The sequence below is a fragment of the Oryctolagus cuniculus genome, chromosome X (assembly GCF_964237555.1).
Source record: "Oryctolagus cuniculus chromosome X, mOryCun1.1, whole genome shotgun sequence".
In the NCBI taxonomy this organism is placed as follows: domain Eukaryota; kingdom Metazoa; phylum Chordata; class Mammalia; order Lagomorpha; family Leporidae; genus Oryctolagus; species Oryctolagus cuniculus.
Genome location: NC_091453.1, coordinates 74,470,982 through 74,489,991, shown reverse-complemented (window position 1 = coordinate 74,489,991; position 19,010 = coordinate 74,470,982). Strand labels below are relative to the sequence as shown.

General features: G+C 39.7%; 2 protein-coding genes across 5 annotated transcripts in view; one reads left to right on the top strand and one right to left on the bottom strand.

The window, feature by feature from the left end:
- DOCK11 (dedicator of cytokinesis 11) overlaps positions 1–19,010 on the top strand; it is a 213,951-nt gene that overhangs the window by 143,702 nt on the left and 51,239 nt on the right. For all 3 annotated transcript variants that reach the window (XM_002720256.5, XM_051827332.2, XM_008272922.4), the window contains 7 exons: positions 54–129; positions 852–961; positions 3,542–3,653; positions 10,971–11,037; positions 13,069–13,116; positions 14,917–15,059; positions 17,650–17,765. In XM_002720256.5, the coding sequence (XP_002720302.2) occupies positions 54–129; positions 852–961; positions 3,542–3,653; positions 10,971–11,037; positions 13,069–13,116; positions 14,917–15,059; positions 17,650–17,765 (672 nt within the window). The remainder of the gene's footprint in view (positions 1–53; positions 130–851; positions 962–3,541; positions 3,654–10,970; positions 11,038–13,068; positions 13,117–14,916; positions 15,060–17,649; positions 17,766–19,010) is intronic.
- On the bottom strand, positions 5,005–8,532 carry LOC103351907 (DNA endonuclease RBBP8). Of its 2 annotated transcripts, none has more exons than XM_008272921.4 (2): positions 7,079–8,532; positions 5,005–5,141 (listed from the first exon to the last, which is right to left on the bottom strand). In XM_008272921.4, exon 1 carries the CDS (start codon positions 8,391–8,393, stop codon positions 7,092–7,094), a length of 1,302 nt encoding a protein of 433 aa, XP_008271143.1. In that variant the 5' UTR covers positions 8,394–8,532; the 3' UTR covers positions 5,005–5,141; positions 7,079–7,091. The 2 variants fall into 2 exon arrangements, with proteins under 2 accessions (XP_008271143.1, XP_051683293.1); XM_051827333.2 differs by lacking the exon at positions 5,005–5,141 and adding an exon at positions 5,575–5,678.

Below are 19,010 nucleotides of genomic sequence, written 5' to 3'. Positions count from 1 at the left end.
TCTAGTACACATTTTGTTGAAATGACCCAGATATCATATTCTGTTTGTTACAGGCATCCAGGGATGAGTTTCCATGTGGCTTCACTTCACCTACAAATAGAGGGAGTCTGAGTACTGAAAAAGACACTGGTAATTAAGCCCTTTAAAGATCATACATTTTATGAGTATTTAGAAATATGCCCTATAGTTTTTAGTATTTATTAAATATTTTGTATTAAAAAACTATACATAGCATGATGTCTACTAAAGCTTAGTTCAGATTTTACAATTGCAGCCACATTACTTTGCTGATTTTTTTTTTTGTCTAAGCTTGCTTAAAAGTCTGGTGATTTTTATTTCTTTTTAAATAAAGACCTAACGTGATATGCTGAGAAAATAAAGGATAATGAGAACACTGTTGGTTTCCAGTCCTTTTACCTGTCACCAATTTGGGGCCACACACTTCCCTTTTCTGGGCCCAAGTTTTCTTATATCATGTGGCTTTGTTTTATGAGTTTCAAGGAATTTGTTGTAGTTGTATGTATTATAATGTGTTTTGAGAGGTAAAAAAAAAATTGGCTTAACCTTTGCTTGGTATCTTATGGTATTTTGATATTAACCTTACATTTTATATGACCAAGATCTATTCCCTCCAATTTAAGGGGTCTTCAACATGTTCATGGGAAATACATATTATGAAAAAAATCATGCATGAATAAAAAATATTTTGCACCAAAACTTATCTTTAAGTTCCATTTTCCACACCTTTTTGAAGTACCCACATATCTTAAGTCAATTCGGTACTTACTTTTCGTAAAATGGTTTTTGAATGTTCCCCTTGTTTCTAACAATAACTTGGCTTTTCCCCCCAGCTTTTGGGTCTTTTCCAAATGGACATGGAATTAAGAGGGAAGATTCCAAAGGTTCCCTCATCCCAGAAGGAGCAACAGGATTTCCAGATCAGGGCAACACTGGTGAAAATGTAAGATACTAAATACATAGGATAACCATAGTGATGTGTTAGGCCACAAGTCTTTCTTTTCATATACATGAGGAAAAAAAAATCTTTCTTTTTGCATACACCTACTCTCCTATAATCCATCTTAGAGCTATAAAAAGCATTCCAGAACTCTTGCATATATTAACAATCCCATTCTATCCTGGCAGCTACTATTTGGATATCCCAAACTATTTTTAGAGAATAAGGCATTTATCTTCAATAGTTCTAATTCTGACTCTTCTTTAACCCTGCTACACTGTAACCCATTCTAGAGAGGGAAGGCTCAAGTTTAAAATATCCAATGGGGGCTTTTGGCTCAGTGGCTAAGTTGCTGCTTGGGCAGCCCACATCCCACATCGGAGTTCCTGGTTGAAGTCCCAACTATCTGCTTCAGATCCAGCTTACTGCTAATGTGCACCCTGTGTAGCAACACATGATGGCTCTGGTATTTGGGTCCCTGCCACCTATGTGGGAGACCCAGATTGAATTTCAAGCTCCTGGTTTTAGCTTGGTCCAGCTGTGACTGTTGAAGGCATTTGGGTAGTAGACCAGCAGATGGACGATCTCTCTCCATTTGTCTCTCTATATACCTTTTATATAAAATGAAAAGTAAATGAAGTACTAGGATATGTGACCTAGTACTTAGTTAAGACATTGGTTAAAACACCCATATCCCTTGTGGAAGTACCTGTGTTTGAATCTCTGCTCTGGCTCTTGACTCCAGCTTCTTGCTAATGCAGACCCTGGGAGGCAGCAGTTGATGGCTCAAGTAGTTGTGTTTCCACCACTCATATAGGAGACCTGGGTTGAGTTCCCAGCTCCTAGCTTCAACCTCTCCACCGTCCTAGGCATCTGAGGAGTAAACCAACAGATAGGAGCCCTCTGTATGTGTGTGTCTGTCTCATAAATATCTAGTGTGCCTTGTCATTGAAAATGAAGCACATACTGGCAGGAGTGATTTAACCTTTCTTTTATAATGACATTAACTTGGGAGAGAAAAATAAAGGTCCTCAAATTGATGATCTTAGCATCCCAGCATCACTTAATCAGAATACTCTCCCATGAAGTGGTTTCAAGAGTAACATTAAAGTTTGAGATGTGTCTGCCTTGAGGCAGAAATCTCATTTTAGATCAGTGTGTGGTCATGTCACTCTGTAAAATCATAGAATCATATAAAATTAGGGAAGGACCCATAAAAATAATAACTTCCAAATCTTGATTAGCAAATTAAAGCTGAGATTGTAACTCGGAACTTCCTGCTATGGCAGGACTGCGCTTGAACCCAGATTTTCTAATTCCAGCATTTTTGATCCTGTATCATATCACTCTTAGGATACATCACGGTCACCTGGAGGGCTTAATAAAAATAGATTATTGGGCCGAATCCCCATGAGTGAGATTCAGTAAGTCTAGAATAGGGCCTGCAAATTTGTATACAAATTAGCTGATGCTGCTAGCTGGGAAGTGCTTGCAAACTACTATATATACTTCCTTGAGCCTTTGAGTGAATAATTTATCCCCAAAAGTTCCTATTTCACACAATTTATGACACTGTAATAGGTAAGGCAAATAAAGATTAGAGAGGTTAAATGTGTATCCCTAATTTATCTCCATTGAAAGTATTGGTTCTTGGCTGGCGCTGCGGCTCACTAGGCTAATCCTCCGCCTTGCAGCGCCGGCACACCAGGTTCTAGTCCCGGTCGGGGCACCGGATTCTTTCCCGATTGCCCTTTCTCCAGGCCAGCTCTCTGCTGTGGCCAGGGAGTGCAGTGGAGGATGGCCCAAGTGCTTGGGCCCTGCAACCCATGGGAGACCAGGAGAAGCACCTGGCTCCTGCCATCGGATCAGCGTGGTGGGCCAGCCGCAGCGCGCTGGCCGCGGCGGCCATTGGAGGGTGAACCAACAGCAAAGGAAGACCTTTCTCTCTGTCTCTCTCACTGTCCACTCTGCCTATCAAAAAAAAAAGTATTGGTTCTTAACAAAGATAAATACTTTAGGTGATTAGCTAATACTATTCATACAAATCCCCAAATAAGTCCGATCTTATAACTTATAACTTAATTTCTTACATTTTAACAAAAGGTATTAAATAATAGGAACATCACTATGTTGTAAAGTTAAAGGTCCTTCTTAGTATAATTATTTTATTGTAATACCAATAACCCATTTTAGACTTTTTAATCTATAATTTGGAGATTAGATTTTAATAAACTTTAAGGAGCTATTCTAATTAAAGGGTTTAAAGTGTTTTTTACCCTTTCACTTGCCCTAAAGTCCTTTTCCATACAAAAGTTACTGTTATATTTTACTGAAGAAACATAATGCTTATGATAATGAAACCCACAGTATTATGGTCTTTATGAAGATACCACTGTAATTCCCATTGGTTTTACTAAATATACTAACAACAAAGGTTCAGCCTATTTACCTTCCAGATGTGATATAAAATTTTTATTTACATTTAGAACTTCCCTAAATAAGACTAATGATAAAAAGCTACTAAGTTAGAGGCTAAAGACAATTGTAATACTAGTTCACAAACATTGGGTCCTTGTATTACAGACACGACAGAGTTCTACAAGGAGTAGTGTCTCCCAGTATAACCGGCTGGATCAGTATGAAATCAGAAGTCTCTTGATGTGCTACCTGTATATAGTAAAAATGATATCTGAAGGTGAGTTTCCAGCATATTGAGTATGGACTCTACTGGCCATAGACTCTAAGTTCACAGGTTTGTGCATGTATTTGACCATTTTCTGTAAGTATAAAACATGTACCTTCAAAATAGATCTTTGAATACTGACCATACACTCTTCCTTAAAATGAACCTTAAAAGGGTGGGCATTGTGGGGTTAAGCCTCTGCTTGGGACACTAACATCCCCTACTGGAGTCTTGGTTTGGGTTCCCAGCTGCTTCACTTTTAATCCAGCTTTCTGATAATGTACCTGGGAAGCCAGAGGATGATAACCGAAGTGCTTGGATCCCTGCCACTAACATGGGAGACCCATATGGCATTCTGGGCCCCTGGCTGTTGTGGGCATTTGCAAAGTAAACCAGTGGATACAAGATCTGTGTCTCACCCTCTCTCCCTAACTTTCAAATAAATTTTTTTTTTAAGATTTACTTATTTATATGAGAGAGAGAGAGAAAGAAAGAAAGAATCTTCCATCCACTGGTTCACTCCCCAAATGGCTACAATGACGGGAGCTAGGCCAGGCTGAAGCCAGGAGCCAGGAGCTTCTTCCAGGTCTCCCATGTGGGTGCGGGGGCCCAAGCACTTGGGCCACCTTCTACTGCTTTCCTAGGTAAGTTAGCAGGGAGCTGGATCATGGAGCAGCTGGGGCATATACTGGCACCAATATGGGATACTTGTGCTACAGACCACGGCTTTAACCTGCTGTACCACTGCACTGGCCCAAAGAAATATTTTTTAAAAATGAGCCCTGCAGCTGGCATTAGGGGTATAGTGGATTAAACTGCCATATCGGAGTGCCAGTTCGAGTTCCAGCTGCTCTGCTTTCCTTTCATATCCCTGATGATGTGCCTGGGAAGGCAGTAGAAGATGGCCCAAGTACTTGGGTCTTGCCACCCTCATAGGAGACTCTGATGGACTTCTGGGCTCCTGGCTTCAGCCTGGCAGACCCCTTGTCATTTGAGTCATTTGGGTAATCAACCAGCAGATGGGAGATCTCTCTTTCTGTTCCTCCCTCTGTCTCTGTAACTCTGCCTTAAAAAAAAAAAAACTTTAAAAATAAACCTTAAAATAGATTTGTATCAGTTGTATGTGCAAGTTTGCTTATTTAAAATAATTGAAAAACAAATTTTCTAAAATAAGGCGATAATCTTAGAAGTATACAGATATTACAACTCATTAAATACCAATATAACCAGAAGGAAACAACCAGCATTCATATTTAACACATTAGCTTTTATTTGACCCAAGATTTAGAAAATCACAAGCAAAAATACAGGAAGTATTTGCCAAAGGATAGAGAATGTCATCATTATCTTCACAGCATCACTCTCTGATATGGTGTAGTGTCATGTTCTTTCAGGTGATGTTTTTCTCCTTGAGGTAGAACTGTATTATCGGTGTTACCAGTTCCTCTTTACACCATATGATGGAATACAACTGCAATACTTTCATGAACTGCATAGCTTCTGGAAGTAAAATCAGATTATCTTATTCTCAAATACCACATTTAGTTAAACAACCCCCCTTCCCTCCTTTTCGCAATATTTTTGCTGAAAAATATATGCAAGAATGAAAAGCATTACAAAATTAATGAAAAACATAAACGTACCTGGATTCCTGTCATCACAGTCATTCTAATATCCATTTTCCATTCTGTTTTTTTTCTTTTTAGTAAATATTAACCTGCTTTAACTATTTTTATAATAACAGATATAAATATTAAGTTAATAGCTAATTAAAAATAAATCAGACTATAAATTAATAGTAAATTCTAAAGTATAGTAATAAAGAAAATAAAAAAAATCTTTAAAATATACTAATACAGCAAATATAAAATCTAAGTTCTAGGAATATATGAATTAAATTCAAAGTCAAATATTATATTAACAGGCTATTGTTATGGTAGAGTAGGTTAAGCCGCCGCCTGGAACACTGGTGTCCTATATGGGCACTGGTTCAAATCTCGACTGCTCCACTTCTGATACAGCTCCCTGCTGATGCACCTGGGAAAGCAGTGGAAGATGGTCTCAGTAATTGGGCCCCTGCCACCCATGTGGGAGACCCTGAAGAAGCCCCTGGCTCTGGCCTCTGGCTGGCCCACCTCCAGCCATTGCGGCTATCTGGGGAGTGAGCCACTGGATGGAAGACCTCTCTCTGTAACACTTTCAAATAAATAAACCTTAAAAAAATAAATTACAATGTTTATGAGGTCTATTTATAAGGCAATGAAAATGTTATCAAATATTTCATCATAGTTGTGATTCACAATTAGGTGAATATTGTAAAATTATACAAATGTAAAATATATAATTATAATTTATGTTATAAGTTGTCCATTTTTTAAATGGGCCACTTTGTGGTGCATAAATTTTTTTAGCAATTTGTTTTAAAATAAGAGCTCCCCCAAAAAAGAGACCAGAAAGATACAAAGGGTTAAAAGGAGCTGAAAAACCAAGTGTTTGAATACCACCTCAGCTAAAACAAAGTTAATATAGGGGAGAGAGAGGAGACAAGGGAGAGAGATGCATTAATAACCAGTATTCCACTCTACAACTTCAGTATACACACACACACACACACACACACATACAGTGCTAATCAGTGACAAGCCTCTGGCTGCATATTTTTTACATCATGGATAAAACCACGAGTATTACAGTTCTTAAGAACTTAATAATAATTATTGTTCTTCTTATAGATGTTTGTAGATGCTGACCTTGCTCAGTGGCAGGACTCTGCGCTAAGTACTTGGTCTTTCTTCTGCTCTTGCAATTTGCTTTTTCAAAAGTATGAGTTTGATTACTAGTACATAGCCTGTGTCACATGTCATTTTTATCTTTTGTATGTATAGTCATGCTATTTATCTGTAAAGTCATATTCATTTTATTCTGAAAAATGCTTCTGGATTCTTCTCAATGGATGCCATCTAGTTAACTTGTCTGGTAAATATTCTGTTTTAGTTACTCTATATACATTTAAAGTTTCAGCTCTTACAAGTCCACACCCTTTGCCTTCTAGTTAAATTGTCTTGTCTGGTAAACATTCTATTTTAGTTACTCTATGTATATTTAAATATTAAGTTTTTACAAGTCCACACCCTTTTGGTTCTCTATTGGCTTTCTCTTTTATTGGGTCATAACAGTAGTAACTTTAGTGTCAAGAGAACGGATGGTCTACCTGCACATTTTTATATGGAAATAGAGGGATTCTGAAGAATAAATTCCATCTATTTATAGCTGTATTTTAACAGTAGTTCATTGTTTCAATTTTAGAGTCATCTGCCACTATTCTAACCATATTAGCATGTTAATTATATCCTGAGAAAAGGAATCAGAGTCAGATGTTACCTACTCTGAATTGACAGGAAGACTGTCCTTTTGAAAAACAATGAAATTCTCCTTACCAGATGAGGGAAGCTACATCCTCTGCCTTTTTAAGTTTGTCTTGGCTTTTCTCTTTATTGAACTGACTGGAAACATAGTTTGATAGTCATCTTGAGGCTTATTAGCACCATACCCTGAATATGTAGCTTCTTGAGTGCTCAAAGCAGCTTCCCCATTGGAAGATTTCGGGCTACTGCTGAGTTTCGCTGTTGATGTTGATTCAATATTATAATTAGGAATGCCAGATGATCTTTTCTTCCCATTAGATTTGGAAGTATAGTCAAAATGAAATACATTTGAACAGTGTTTTTCCTTGCTCTGTGAAGACGAAACTGAGCTTGTGTCACAACCAAGCAGGTTTTCCTCTGAGGTTTCAGATACCACCTGGGTAGATACCTGTTCTGAGGAGACACTGGAAAAGCTCCAAGAGGAGTCATGCTCAGTTTCATACTTTCGTGTGTAGGATTTTTTTTCACGTTTCTTTTGTGGTTGGCTAGGCTTAGCAACAGGAGACTTTGACCTGCCTTGAAATCTGAACTTCTTTTGAGGACCAAGTGCAGATGCCTTCTGGTTGGCAGAGCATCCAGGAGTAGCCGTATTGTCATTAGAGGAAGTTTCCTCCATCGAGGTCTCTGGCACTTCAAAGAGCTCTTGACTACAAGATGGAATTGGAAACTCTGGACTTTGTTGCTGTTGCTGTCCATGTGCAGATCCGATCTTTGTAGTATGTAACCTTGGTCTGCGTCTGACAGGCATTTGGATTGTAGCTCCTTCTGGAGGCTCCCTGAGTGTAAAGACTGGGATAGTCTTTTGAGTACAAGAAATGAAATCATCATCGCTATCAGAAAACGGAACAGGAAACTGCTGCTGTGTTAGTTTTAGTTTTTCAGAAAGCTTTTTATTTTCTTCTATTAATTTATCCTTCTCGGCAGTGAGAGCAGCAATACATTTACGATTAGTTTCCTGTATTTCAGCTATGTCTTGCCGAAGCTTCTTGCTAAATGCTTCATTCATTGAACAGCGGACACATACTCTCGAGCTTAACTGTCTTCGTAACTCAACGATGATGTCCCTGAGAACTTTCTGCTGTTCAAAGAATTCTCTCTCTCTGGCTTTCGGGGCTGCTCTCCTGTGTGCCAACCGCTCTTTCTTCAGCCTCGCTAATTTTGACTTTAAACGCTGGAGCTCTCTTTCATGGATCTCTTTCAGCAGCATCCATGTACTTTTAAACTCCTCAGATGACGCATCACATTCAGTAGAGTGTGACTGCTCTCTTCCGAAAGACATATCACTGTCTTCCCTGTTGTTTCCACCCATGTCCCCCGCCTGCATCATGGCTCAGAGACTGAGATTGGCCTAGCGCGCCACAGAGCCGTTGACGAAATGGCAGAGGAGCCAGGGACTAGAACTGCGCCACTACCAAGACGAGCCCCTTCAACCCTTTAACAGACCTTCTTCGAAGCCGCCTGAGGTCACCAAGCACTGGCAGGCCTGAACAGATGACCCCAGCTTTTTGGCCACCGGCTTCTGAGCGGGAGAGGGAAGCAAGCGCTGTCGTCAACAACGGCGCGGAAAACGGCTCTCAGCGTAGGGGACAGAAACGCAGGGACTTCTGGGAGAGTGGCTTCTCCCATTTGAGCGGAGGGGAGATCAGAAGTCACGGCTACCGTTTTTGTGAAACTAGTCGAGTTTGGCTCCATTTCAGGATTTTTATTCTTGATGAATCTTTTGTAATCATCGATGCCTACCGATTTTCTCGGTCATAAACAATTAGAAGTGGCTCAGCCAAAACCAATACACTAACTATCCCCCCACACTTGTCGTAAAGTCAACATGGGCTCGTCTTCCATCTTGAACTTTGATTGGCTCTAGCTCGTTTGAAAGATTCAACTGTGGGCTGGCATTGTGGCGCAGCGGGTTAAAGCCCTGGCCTGCGTCCCTAATGGCTTCCAGCTTCAGTCCCGGCTGCTTCACTTCGGATCCAGTTCTTGGCTAATGTGTCTGGGAAAGCAGTGGAGGATGACCCAGAAGAAGCTGCAGGCTCATGGCCTCAGATGGGCTCAGCTCAGGCTGTTACGGCCGTTTGGGGAGTGAACCAGCTGGTAGAAGACCTCTCTCTCTCTCTCTCTCTGCCTCTCTCTGTAACTCTTTTCAAATAAATGAAATCTTTTTTTTTTTAATTCAACTGTTTGTGTATAGTTTTGAAATGTTTACATTTCAAGGAGAGTGTGCTGACACCATTAGCTATAGCCAAATAGGATAAAAAAGGAATAGAAATGGAGACAAACATTAATAGTTTAAATTTTTTTCTAAAGAGTAAAGCTTAGGAATTTAATCTGGGTCCCCCACATGGGTGGCAGGGACTCAACTACTTGAGCCATCACATGCTGTCTCCCAGGGTACTCACAAGCATTGGAAGCTGGAATCCAGAGTGGGACCCAGGCATTTCGCTATGACACGGGAAGTGAGTGTCCCAAGCAATGTCTTAACCCCTGGTCATGCCACCCATGTGGGGGACCCAGATTAAGTTCCTATCTTCTGGCTTCAGCCTGACCCAGCAGGATCTGTTATAGACATTTGGGGAGTGACCGCCAGATGGGAGAAATTGTGACTGTCCCTCTCCCTCTTGAATTAAAAACAAAAACAAACAAAAAAAAAAACTCAGTGTTTTGGGAAAGTAAAGAGAAAGTGATTAAAAGAGAAGTAAAGAGAAGTATATATGATAGATATAAGAGATAATCATAGGGACTGGAACCGTGGCATAGTAGGTTAAGCCTCTGCCTGCAGTGTGGGTTTGAGTCCCTGCTGTTCCACTTCCAATCCAGCTCCCTGCTAAGGGCCTGGGAAAACAGAAGATGGTCCGAGTGCTTAGGCCCCTGTACTCACGTGGGAGACCCAGAAGTATCTCCTGGCTTCACATCAGCCCAGCTCTGGCCATTGCAGCCACTTGGGGAATGAGCCAGCAGATGGAAGACCTTTCTCTCTCTCCCTCTCTCTGTAACTGCCTTTCAAATAAATAAATAAATTTTTAAAAACATTATTGTATTTGAAATCATTGTTCAAGACATAGATGATACACAGTACATCAGAATTTACAATCCAAAAATAAAGAGGGAAAACAAAGAAAAATGGTGTCTAAGAACCAGTGCTGTGGCATAACAGGTAAAGCCGCTACCTGCAGTACCCATTCAAGTCCTGGCTGCTCTACTTGTGATCCAGCTCCCTGCTAATGTGCCTGGGAAAGCAGCTGAGGATGGCCTGGGTGCTTAGGCCCCTGCACCCATGTGGGAGACCCAGAAGCAGTTCTCAGCTCCTGGCTTTGGCCTGGCTGAGCCCTAGCTATGTGGCCATTTGGGGGAGTGAATCAGTAGACAGAAGGTCTCTCTCTCTCTCTCTCTCTGCCTCTGCCTCTGCCTCTCTAACTCTGCCTTTCAAATAAATAAAATAAGCTTTTTATTTTTTTAAATGATCTTTAAAGTTCTTAAACTTTTTTGGTTCATCAAGCACTTTGAGAAGCAGGCAAAGGCACTTGACCCTCAGAAAGATGCACATAAAGCAGCATCTTGCAAAAAGTTCAGAGTTTATTAAAAGCCCCAAGTCTAAAGTAACAAGGCAATAGCTCCCTTTCTTTTGTCTTCAGCGATGATATAAACATTGGAATATACCATCCAAAAGAACATTAAAAAATAAGAATTGTTGAAACTGAAATAATTATAGATTAAATGATAGACTTGCGATTAGTTGAGAAGAAAAAAGTGTGTTGGGTGGTGGGAGGGGAAAGGAAGACGCAGATAAAATAGGTTTGGCCATGAATTGATGGTTGTTGAAGTTAGGTTATTGGTATTTGGGGGTTCACTGTGCTAACTGCTGTACTTATTTCAAAATCTAATGCTGTCTTTATTCCTTTTTCAGATACTCTCTTAACTTACTGGAATAAAGTATCTCCTCAAGAGCTCATAAACATTCTTGTACTTCTAGAGTAAGTTACATTAATTTGTATTACACATCTTATTTGAAGGGAAGTTAAATGTTACCATTTTCCTGGCTTTTACAATTTTATATTAACAATAATTGTACATACTTACAGGCTACATTGTGCCATTTCAATATGTGTAGACAGTGTGTACTGGTCAATGTAATCAACAGTCCCCCTCTTTGACATTACTGCAGCTTCTTTCTTCCATGCACAAAACAGCTTATTTGCTAATAATAAAGAAACCATTAAATTACTATGTGATATAGAGGCTGACATACAGGTTCTTCACCTGCAGGTAGAAAAAGCTATGGAGATGTATACTTGCCATGTTACAGAACATTTTAGCTAATGAAAAAGCCATCTGTACAGTTCAGAAGCAGTCTTTCTGTAATCTGGAAACCAGAAGTAGCAAAAGCTGTCCTACATCATTCATTTGAGGGAGGTGCTGGATCAATGGGGCTTGTTAAATGATTAGAACTTAGAATTTATACTCTTATGTAGGTTGAGTGAATCAATTTATAAATGTGTGTGTGTGTTTCAAGACATTTGGGGAAAAACCTAAAAGAAAATTTAGACATAAAATGCAAGAAATTTTATATAGATGATACACATATGTGATTTATATGTGCATTTAAAAATAATCAATAATCATTAACATCTTCCAAAGTTTTGCATAAAATGTCCGTAGAAGAAACAGTAATTAAAAATTGCTAAAAACCACTATAATTATATTGAAATATTTAGTAATGAGAATATCTGATGTTAGGAATTTGCTTGAAAAAAGGACAGGGCCAGCACCGTGGCGTAGCATATTAAGCTGCCACCTGAAGCGCAGGCATCCCATATGGGTACCAGTTCAAGTCCCAGCTGATCCACTTCCATTCCACCTCCCTGTTAATGCACCTGGGAAAGCAGTGGAAGATGGCCCAAGTGCGTGGGCCCCTGCCCTCACAGGGGAGACCTGGAAGAAGCTCTTGGCTTCTGCCTGGCTGAGCCCTGGCCATTGCAGCCATTTGGGGATTCAGCCAGCAGATGGAAGGCCTCTCTCTCTGTCTCCTGCCCAGTAACTCTGCCTTTCAAATAAATAAAGCCTTTATTTATGTATTCATTTATTAAATATTTATTTATTTATTTGAAAGTCAGAGTTACACAGAGAGAGGAGAGGCAGAGAGAGAGAGAGAAAGAGAGGTCTTCCATTTGATGGTTCACTCCCCAATTGGCCACAACGGCTAGAGCTGTGCTGATCCAAAGCCAGGAGCCAGGAGCTTCTTCTGGGTCTCCCATGCGGGTGCAGGGGCCCAAGGACTTGGGCCATCTTCCACTGCTTTCCCAGGCCATAGCAGAGAGCTGGATTGGAAGTGGGCAGCCAGGTCTTGAACTGGCAGCCAGTGCTTCAAGCCAGGGCGTTAACCCGATGCGCCACAGCGGCGGTCCCCAGCTTTTATTTTAAAAATAAAAAGATAGTAGGTATAGAGAGTAGAAGGGATCAGGGGACCTGTTTGGGGCAGAGATTAAATAAAAATGGCCATGAGTTGACTGTTGAAGTTGGAAGGTGGTAGGTATTGGTGGTGGGGGGGTGTTAGTGTGCTACCTCCCCTGAATTCTTATATGTTTCAGATTTTCCATAATAGAAAGTATTTTGATTCCATTATTAAAAATATAACAGCCTCGATTTTTAGGGCTTAAGACATTTTGAGGTGTTAATGACTGCGCTAGAGATCTTTGCTATTGTATGTTACAGAAAACAAAGGATGATTTGTATTGACAGATTTTTTTTAACCTGTCATTTTAGAATTGTATATAAAGACATGAATTTTTTGATGCTGGTATAATTGTGCCAAATATAATAGATACAGTGTTGCAAGCCTATTAAGTAGTTATCTGCATCTTTATATTTGTACACTAAAATACATATTATCGTAATATGATTTAAATAGACTTTTTTGATAATTCATAACTTTTTGGATGGTTTTTAAGTGGCAGAGGATGGAAATATATTACTAACGTGTTCTTGTTTTTGTTTTTTTTTCCTAGAGTGTGTTTATTTCACTTTAGATACATGGGAAAAAGAAACATAGCAAGGTAATTCCCATAACATTTTAATTTTGATTTTTTAATTTTTCTTCCAACAGAGGGCAATGTCATACATGCCATCTAAAACCCAGACTATTAATTTCAAGTTATCAAGACAGCCATGATTTATTTAACATGTCCTAACTCATAGTTTAAACGAATGTGAACTGTTAAGCTTTCTAATCATAATGAGTAGAATGATATGCAAAGTTTCTATTATCTGTTCATTCTTTTTGCAATTTAATTCCTAGTGAAAGAAACATTTAAAGAAACATTTGAGGGACCCTAAGGCAAAGAACATTATTTGTATAAATATATTTTAGGGGCAGAGTTAGTCATCAAAGGAACTCAAATATAGTTTTTCTTTTAAAAAAGTTAAAATCTATGCTGCTTCAAAAACATAAAGATTACCACTGGATGGAGTTTTTCGCTACATCTCTAGAATGTCTTAATAACAGATAGGTAATGAGGGTTCAAATTTCTACCATCTTTGCCCATGACTTGGAGCTTGACCAAGTCATTGTTACAATGAGCCTTAGCCTCTAAGATTCTGCATGCTATCCCACTATGTCTATTAGAGAATAGATAAGCTTTTTCTTCCCTTATTCATGCATGACCCAGTTGTAATTTTTAAGTGGAATCTTAATATTAAAGAAAAACAATAAATCTTAGCCATAAATATGTTTCTTTTTAAGATTTATTTATTTGAAAGTCAGAGTTACACAGAGAGAGGAGAGGCAGAGAGAGAGAGAAAGAGAGGTCTTCCATCCAATGGTTCACTCCCCGGAGCTAAGCCGATTCAAAGCCAGGAGCCAGGAGCTTCTTCTGGGTCTCCCACGCGGGGTGCAGGGGCCCAAGGACTTGGGCCATCTTCTACTGCTTTCCCAGGACATAGCAGAGAGCTGGATTGGAAGTGGAGCAGCCAGGTCTCAAACTGGTGCCCATATGGGATTCCAGTGCTTCAGGCTAGGGCATTAACCCGCTGTGCCACAGTGCTGGCCCCTGTTTTTGTTTTTTTAAAGATTTATTATTTATTTATTTGAAAGAGTTACACAGAGAAGGAGAGGCAGAGAGAGAGAGAGAGAGAGAGAGAGAGAGAGAGAGAGAGAAAGAGAGAAAGAGACAAAGGTCGTCCATCCTCTGGTTCATTCCACAGATGGCTGCAACAGCAAGAGCTGAGCTGATCCAAAGCCAGGAGCCAAGAGCTTCTTCCAGGTCTCCACATGGGTGCAGGGTCCCAAGGACTTGGGCCATCTTCTACTGCTTTCCCAGGTCATAGCAGAGAGCTGGATCAGAAGTAGAGCAACCAGCACCCATATGAGATGCCAGCACTGCAGGTGGTGGCTTTACCTGCTACACCACAGCGCCAGCCCTGTCATAGATATGTTTAAAGAGTATAATTTTCTGATACAAATTTAACTCCAGAAACAGAGTTTCTTAAACACCTAGCTTCAGGTTTTCACCCCTGATTTCATGCCTGAGCATCCCTCTGTCTTCTCTCACTCTTCTTCACCTGCTGTGAAAAGATTCTTGTCGGAGTATTAGCCACTGAATTCCAGGCTTTTTGAGGAGGAGAGAAGTCCGTTCTAAATTCTATAAATTGTATTCTTATTATTCAAGCTATTTTAAGGGTACATTAAGACATTATACAATTTTTAGTGGTACTTCATTTAATGCAATTAATAGTGAATAGAATAGTGAGCACAGTACCATATTTACTTGAAAGTCTAATTATGTTCTGGTTAAAAATTCTAACAATGAGATATATTATTAGAGCTTTTCAGTTCCTAATTTTAAAATTTATTTTAGGGTGCATGATGCTTGGCTATCAAAACACTTGGGAATAGACCGTAAATCACAAACTATGCCAGCTCTTCGAAACAGATCAGGACTAATGCAGGCCCGGCTTCAACACCTTAGTAGCCTGGAAAGTTCATTTACACTGAATCATAGTAAGTAAAAATGTGTGTGTGGTATCCGTTTGAAACAGCCATATAATGATATTTAATCTTAAGTCTTGGTTTACTTACTTATTTATTTGGGGGAGAGAGAGACTGGGAGAGGGAAGAGAAAACATTCTCATCTGCTTGTTCTCTCCCTAAATAGCTGCAATAGCTGTTACTGGACCAAGCTAAAGCCAAAAACTCAAAATCCAGGTTTCCTTATGGATAGTAGGGCTCCATCTACTTGAGCCATCACCTGCTGCCTCCCAGGGTCTGCATTAGAAAGCTAGTGTCTAGAGTATGGCCAGGATTCCAACCAGGTACACTGATGTAGGGTGCAACAGCATATTAAACACTAGGCCAAACCATTACCCCTTAAGTCCTAGTTTAAAACATCAATATTATTGGAAATTATTTCCCATACATAGACATACTTACATATCTCTCCTATGTGTTTAAATACAATCATTTCATCATAAATGACTAATGATAAAATGTGCATATATATTTTAACAGCTTTATGTAATGGTAATTAAAATTTTTTTCTTAGTATTAAAGAATTTTTTTCCTCATGAAATATGTTATCATATTTTTTGTATTGGAAATCCTTCATTCCTGCTGTTAAACTTCAATGCAGATACTGACATTTTAATATAATAGTGTTTGATATAGTGTTATTTATTTAGAGTTCCTGTTACTCTTCTAATGATTAGGGAATTACACATGCTGAATGCTCTGAAGTCTAAATACTATTTTGGCAAAGGGGTGTTTCAGACAGGTTAAAATATTTATTGGTCAGGCAAATGGGAAGAGGGGAGAAATCTTACCCAGCTGGGGAATGTATAGGTTTATATAAAGTGAAGCTATCCACTGGAAAGCAAATATTAATAAAACTCAGAGTGAAAAACTTCTCATTTTCACGTAGTCCTCTGGAATTTGAAGACCAGGAAGCCAGCAAAACTGGCTATAGGGTAAGGTCTAGTAAGAAAAAATAATATTTTGAGCAGATAGACCCTGAGCTAACAAATCCAAGACTTTTATTTATAAAGATTTTAATTTATTTTTTTGAAAGGCAGAGTTACAGAGAGAGAGGGAAAGAAAGATCAATCTTTCATCTGCTGGTTCACTCCCCAGATAGCCGCAAAAGGCTGGAGCTGATCCGAAGCCAGGAGCCAGGAGCCTCTTCTGGGTCTCCTATGCAGGTGTAGGGACCCAAGGACTTGGGCCATCTTCTGCTTTACCAGGCACATGAGCAGGGAGCTGGATTAGAAGTGGAGTATCTCGGACTCGAATCAGCACTCATACAGGATGCTGGCACCACAAGCAGAAGCTTAGCCCAGTACGCCACAGCACCAGCCCTCAGACTTAATGGTTTTTTTTAATTAATTAATTTATTTGAAGGTAGAATTAGAGAGAGACAGAGGCAGAGAGAGAGAAAGAAGTCTTCATCTGCTGGTTCACTCCCCAAATGGCCGCAACGGCCAGAGCTGAGCCAATATTGAAGCCAGGAGCCAGGAGCTTCTTCCGGGTCTCCCATGTGGGTGCAAGGGCCCAAGACCTTGGGCCATCTTCCACTGCTTTCCCAGGCCATAGCAGAGAGCTGGATTGGAAGTGGAGCAGCTGGGACTTGAACCGGCGCTCATATGGATGCAGGCACTGCAGGTGGTGGCTTTACCTGCTATGCCACAGTGCTGGCCCCAGGCTTTTAAAATAGTACAGGGGACGGTGCTGTGGCATAGTAGGTTAAGCCTCTGCCTAGGGTGTTGGCATCCCACATGTGCATGGGGTTGTGTCTTGGCTGCTCCTCTTTTGATCCAGCTCCCTGCTAATGGCCTGGGAATGCAGTAGAAGATGGCCCAAGTCCTTGGGTCCCTGTACCCCTGTCAGAGAACTCGAAGAAGCTCCTGGCTTCAGATCGTCCCAGCTCCGGCCATTTGCAGCCTTTTGGGGAGTGAATCAGCAAATGGTAGACCTCTCTCTCTGTCTTTTCCTCTCTCTCTGTAACTCTGCCTTTCAAATAAATAAATAAATAAATCTTTTTTTTAAAAAAAGTTATAAAGCTTTATGCTTCTTGTACAAGTATAAATAACCTACTTCAGTTGGCCCAGATATCTGTTTCCCTTCTGATTTAGAAATAAGTCTCATATCATTAGCATAATTGAAAATGTCTCACCTTAGGGCACCATTGTATATTGGTAGCTAAAATTCTCTGGATTTCTCATTTTTGCATACATAATTAGTGGCATGGCCTAAAACGACTTCTACATTGTTTCCTAGTTAGAACACAATAATTTATTACTGAAATCTTGTGTTCAAAGACGTACACACCTAATTATATGCTGCAGAGCTGTTGATAAAGAGCTGAAGTACAAATATTTGAATTGATTAACCTAGACCATATTTGATTAAGGAATAAATGTAATGAAACTCAGTAGGTGTGCAGTTATTGTGAGTCTCCTTTCTTTGTGCTTTCTCTCTCTCTCTCTCTCTCTCTCTCTCTCTCTCTCTCCGTTTCTCTCTCGTCTGTCTTTAGGAAGCCATTCCACATCACTATGTGAATCTCTGTTTGGCAAAATTTAACTTGTGTTCTTAATCCTAGGTTCTGCAACAACTGAAGCAGATATTTTCCACCAGGCACTTCTTGAAGGCAATACTGCTACAGAAGTTTCTCTAACAGTACTAGATACCATATCATTTTTCACCCAATGCTTCAAGGTAAAGATGAAGAGGTAGAATTCAGTTGGCATCACTGCAAAGAAAATATGCAGAAACTGAGTCATCAGGGGCAGGCTGGTATACTGAAAAAGGCTGCCAGGAGCAGCCGATCCAGTTTGGCTACTCTATGACCTTGTGATGTCCTGAAGCTTATTTGTTCATCCATAAAGTAAAGGGATTAGATCATTTTGCCCTTAAACTCCCTTCTGCCTCTTAAATTCTATTTTTATTTTCATGTTGGAAACAGTTTTTCTTTCACATGTGTATCAAAATAGCCACGAATTTGTAGCCCACATCTGAGTGGATCAATTAGCCAGAATGTCTGTTGTGATGAGGCGCCCCAGTGTCTAGGCAGGCTAGCTGGCTTCCCTACTCAAGGCACTTCATGTTTTTTTTTTTTTCTCAGATTTTGCCTCTCAGTGCAAATCATCATCAATATGATTTTAAACAGAAGGGTAAATCTGTTTTCTTGCAGAGCTGTTGAAGGTGGTAAAATTGATAATGGATGTGAGAGTGCTGAAGAGTTAAAAACCCTATGACTTCTGTTAGGCAGCATCAGCGGGAAGACTCATAGTGGGAAGATCTTGCTTGCTTTTGCTTGAGTTGTACAGGTGTTTTGTCTTTCTGAACCCCTCACTAAGTAATTTAGTTCATCACTTCAGCCACTATTATGGAAACCTGGCATGTGTGTTTTAAAGAGGCTTAAAAAGGAAATTGAATTTCATATTAATAAAACAGTCTACAGAATCTTTTTATGATGTGTTGTGTTTGTTCTCATTCAAGTGCAACCAATACAAGTCAGGTTTTCATTGGCCAAATAAGAAGGGCATTTGCTCTCATGATTGGTATTGTATTCCTTCTTCCTGTTCTAATATTTATTTAACAAACACTGTCTCTTTGTATATAACTGGCACTATCCTAAGTGCTTTACAAATATTAACTCACTTTCTTATTGTGAGGCTAGAAGTGGGAAAGGGGATTGACTGCAAATGGACATGAGCAATCATTTTACGGTAAAGGAAATCTAAAATTGTACTGCAAACTTTTTTTTGATTTTAAAGATTTTATTTATTTGAGAGGTAGAGTTACAGACAGCGAGAGACAGAAAGGGACTGCCAACTCTTGACAAATTGACTAAAATTAATTGTACACTTGACACTAGTGATTTTTATGATATGTAATTTTTGATATACTTGAAAATATAAATAGGGACATACTTATCATAATGGCCTTTAGGATGTAGGT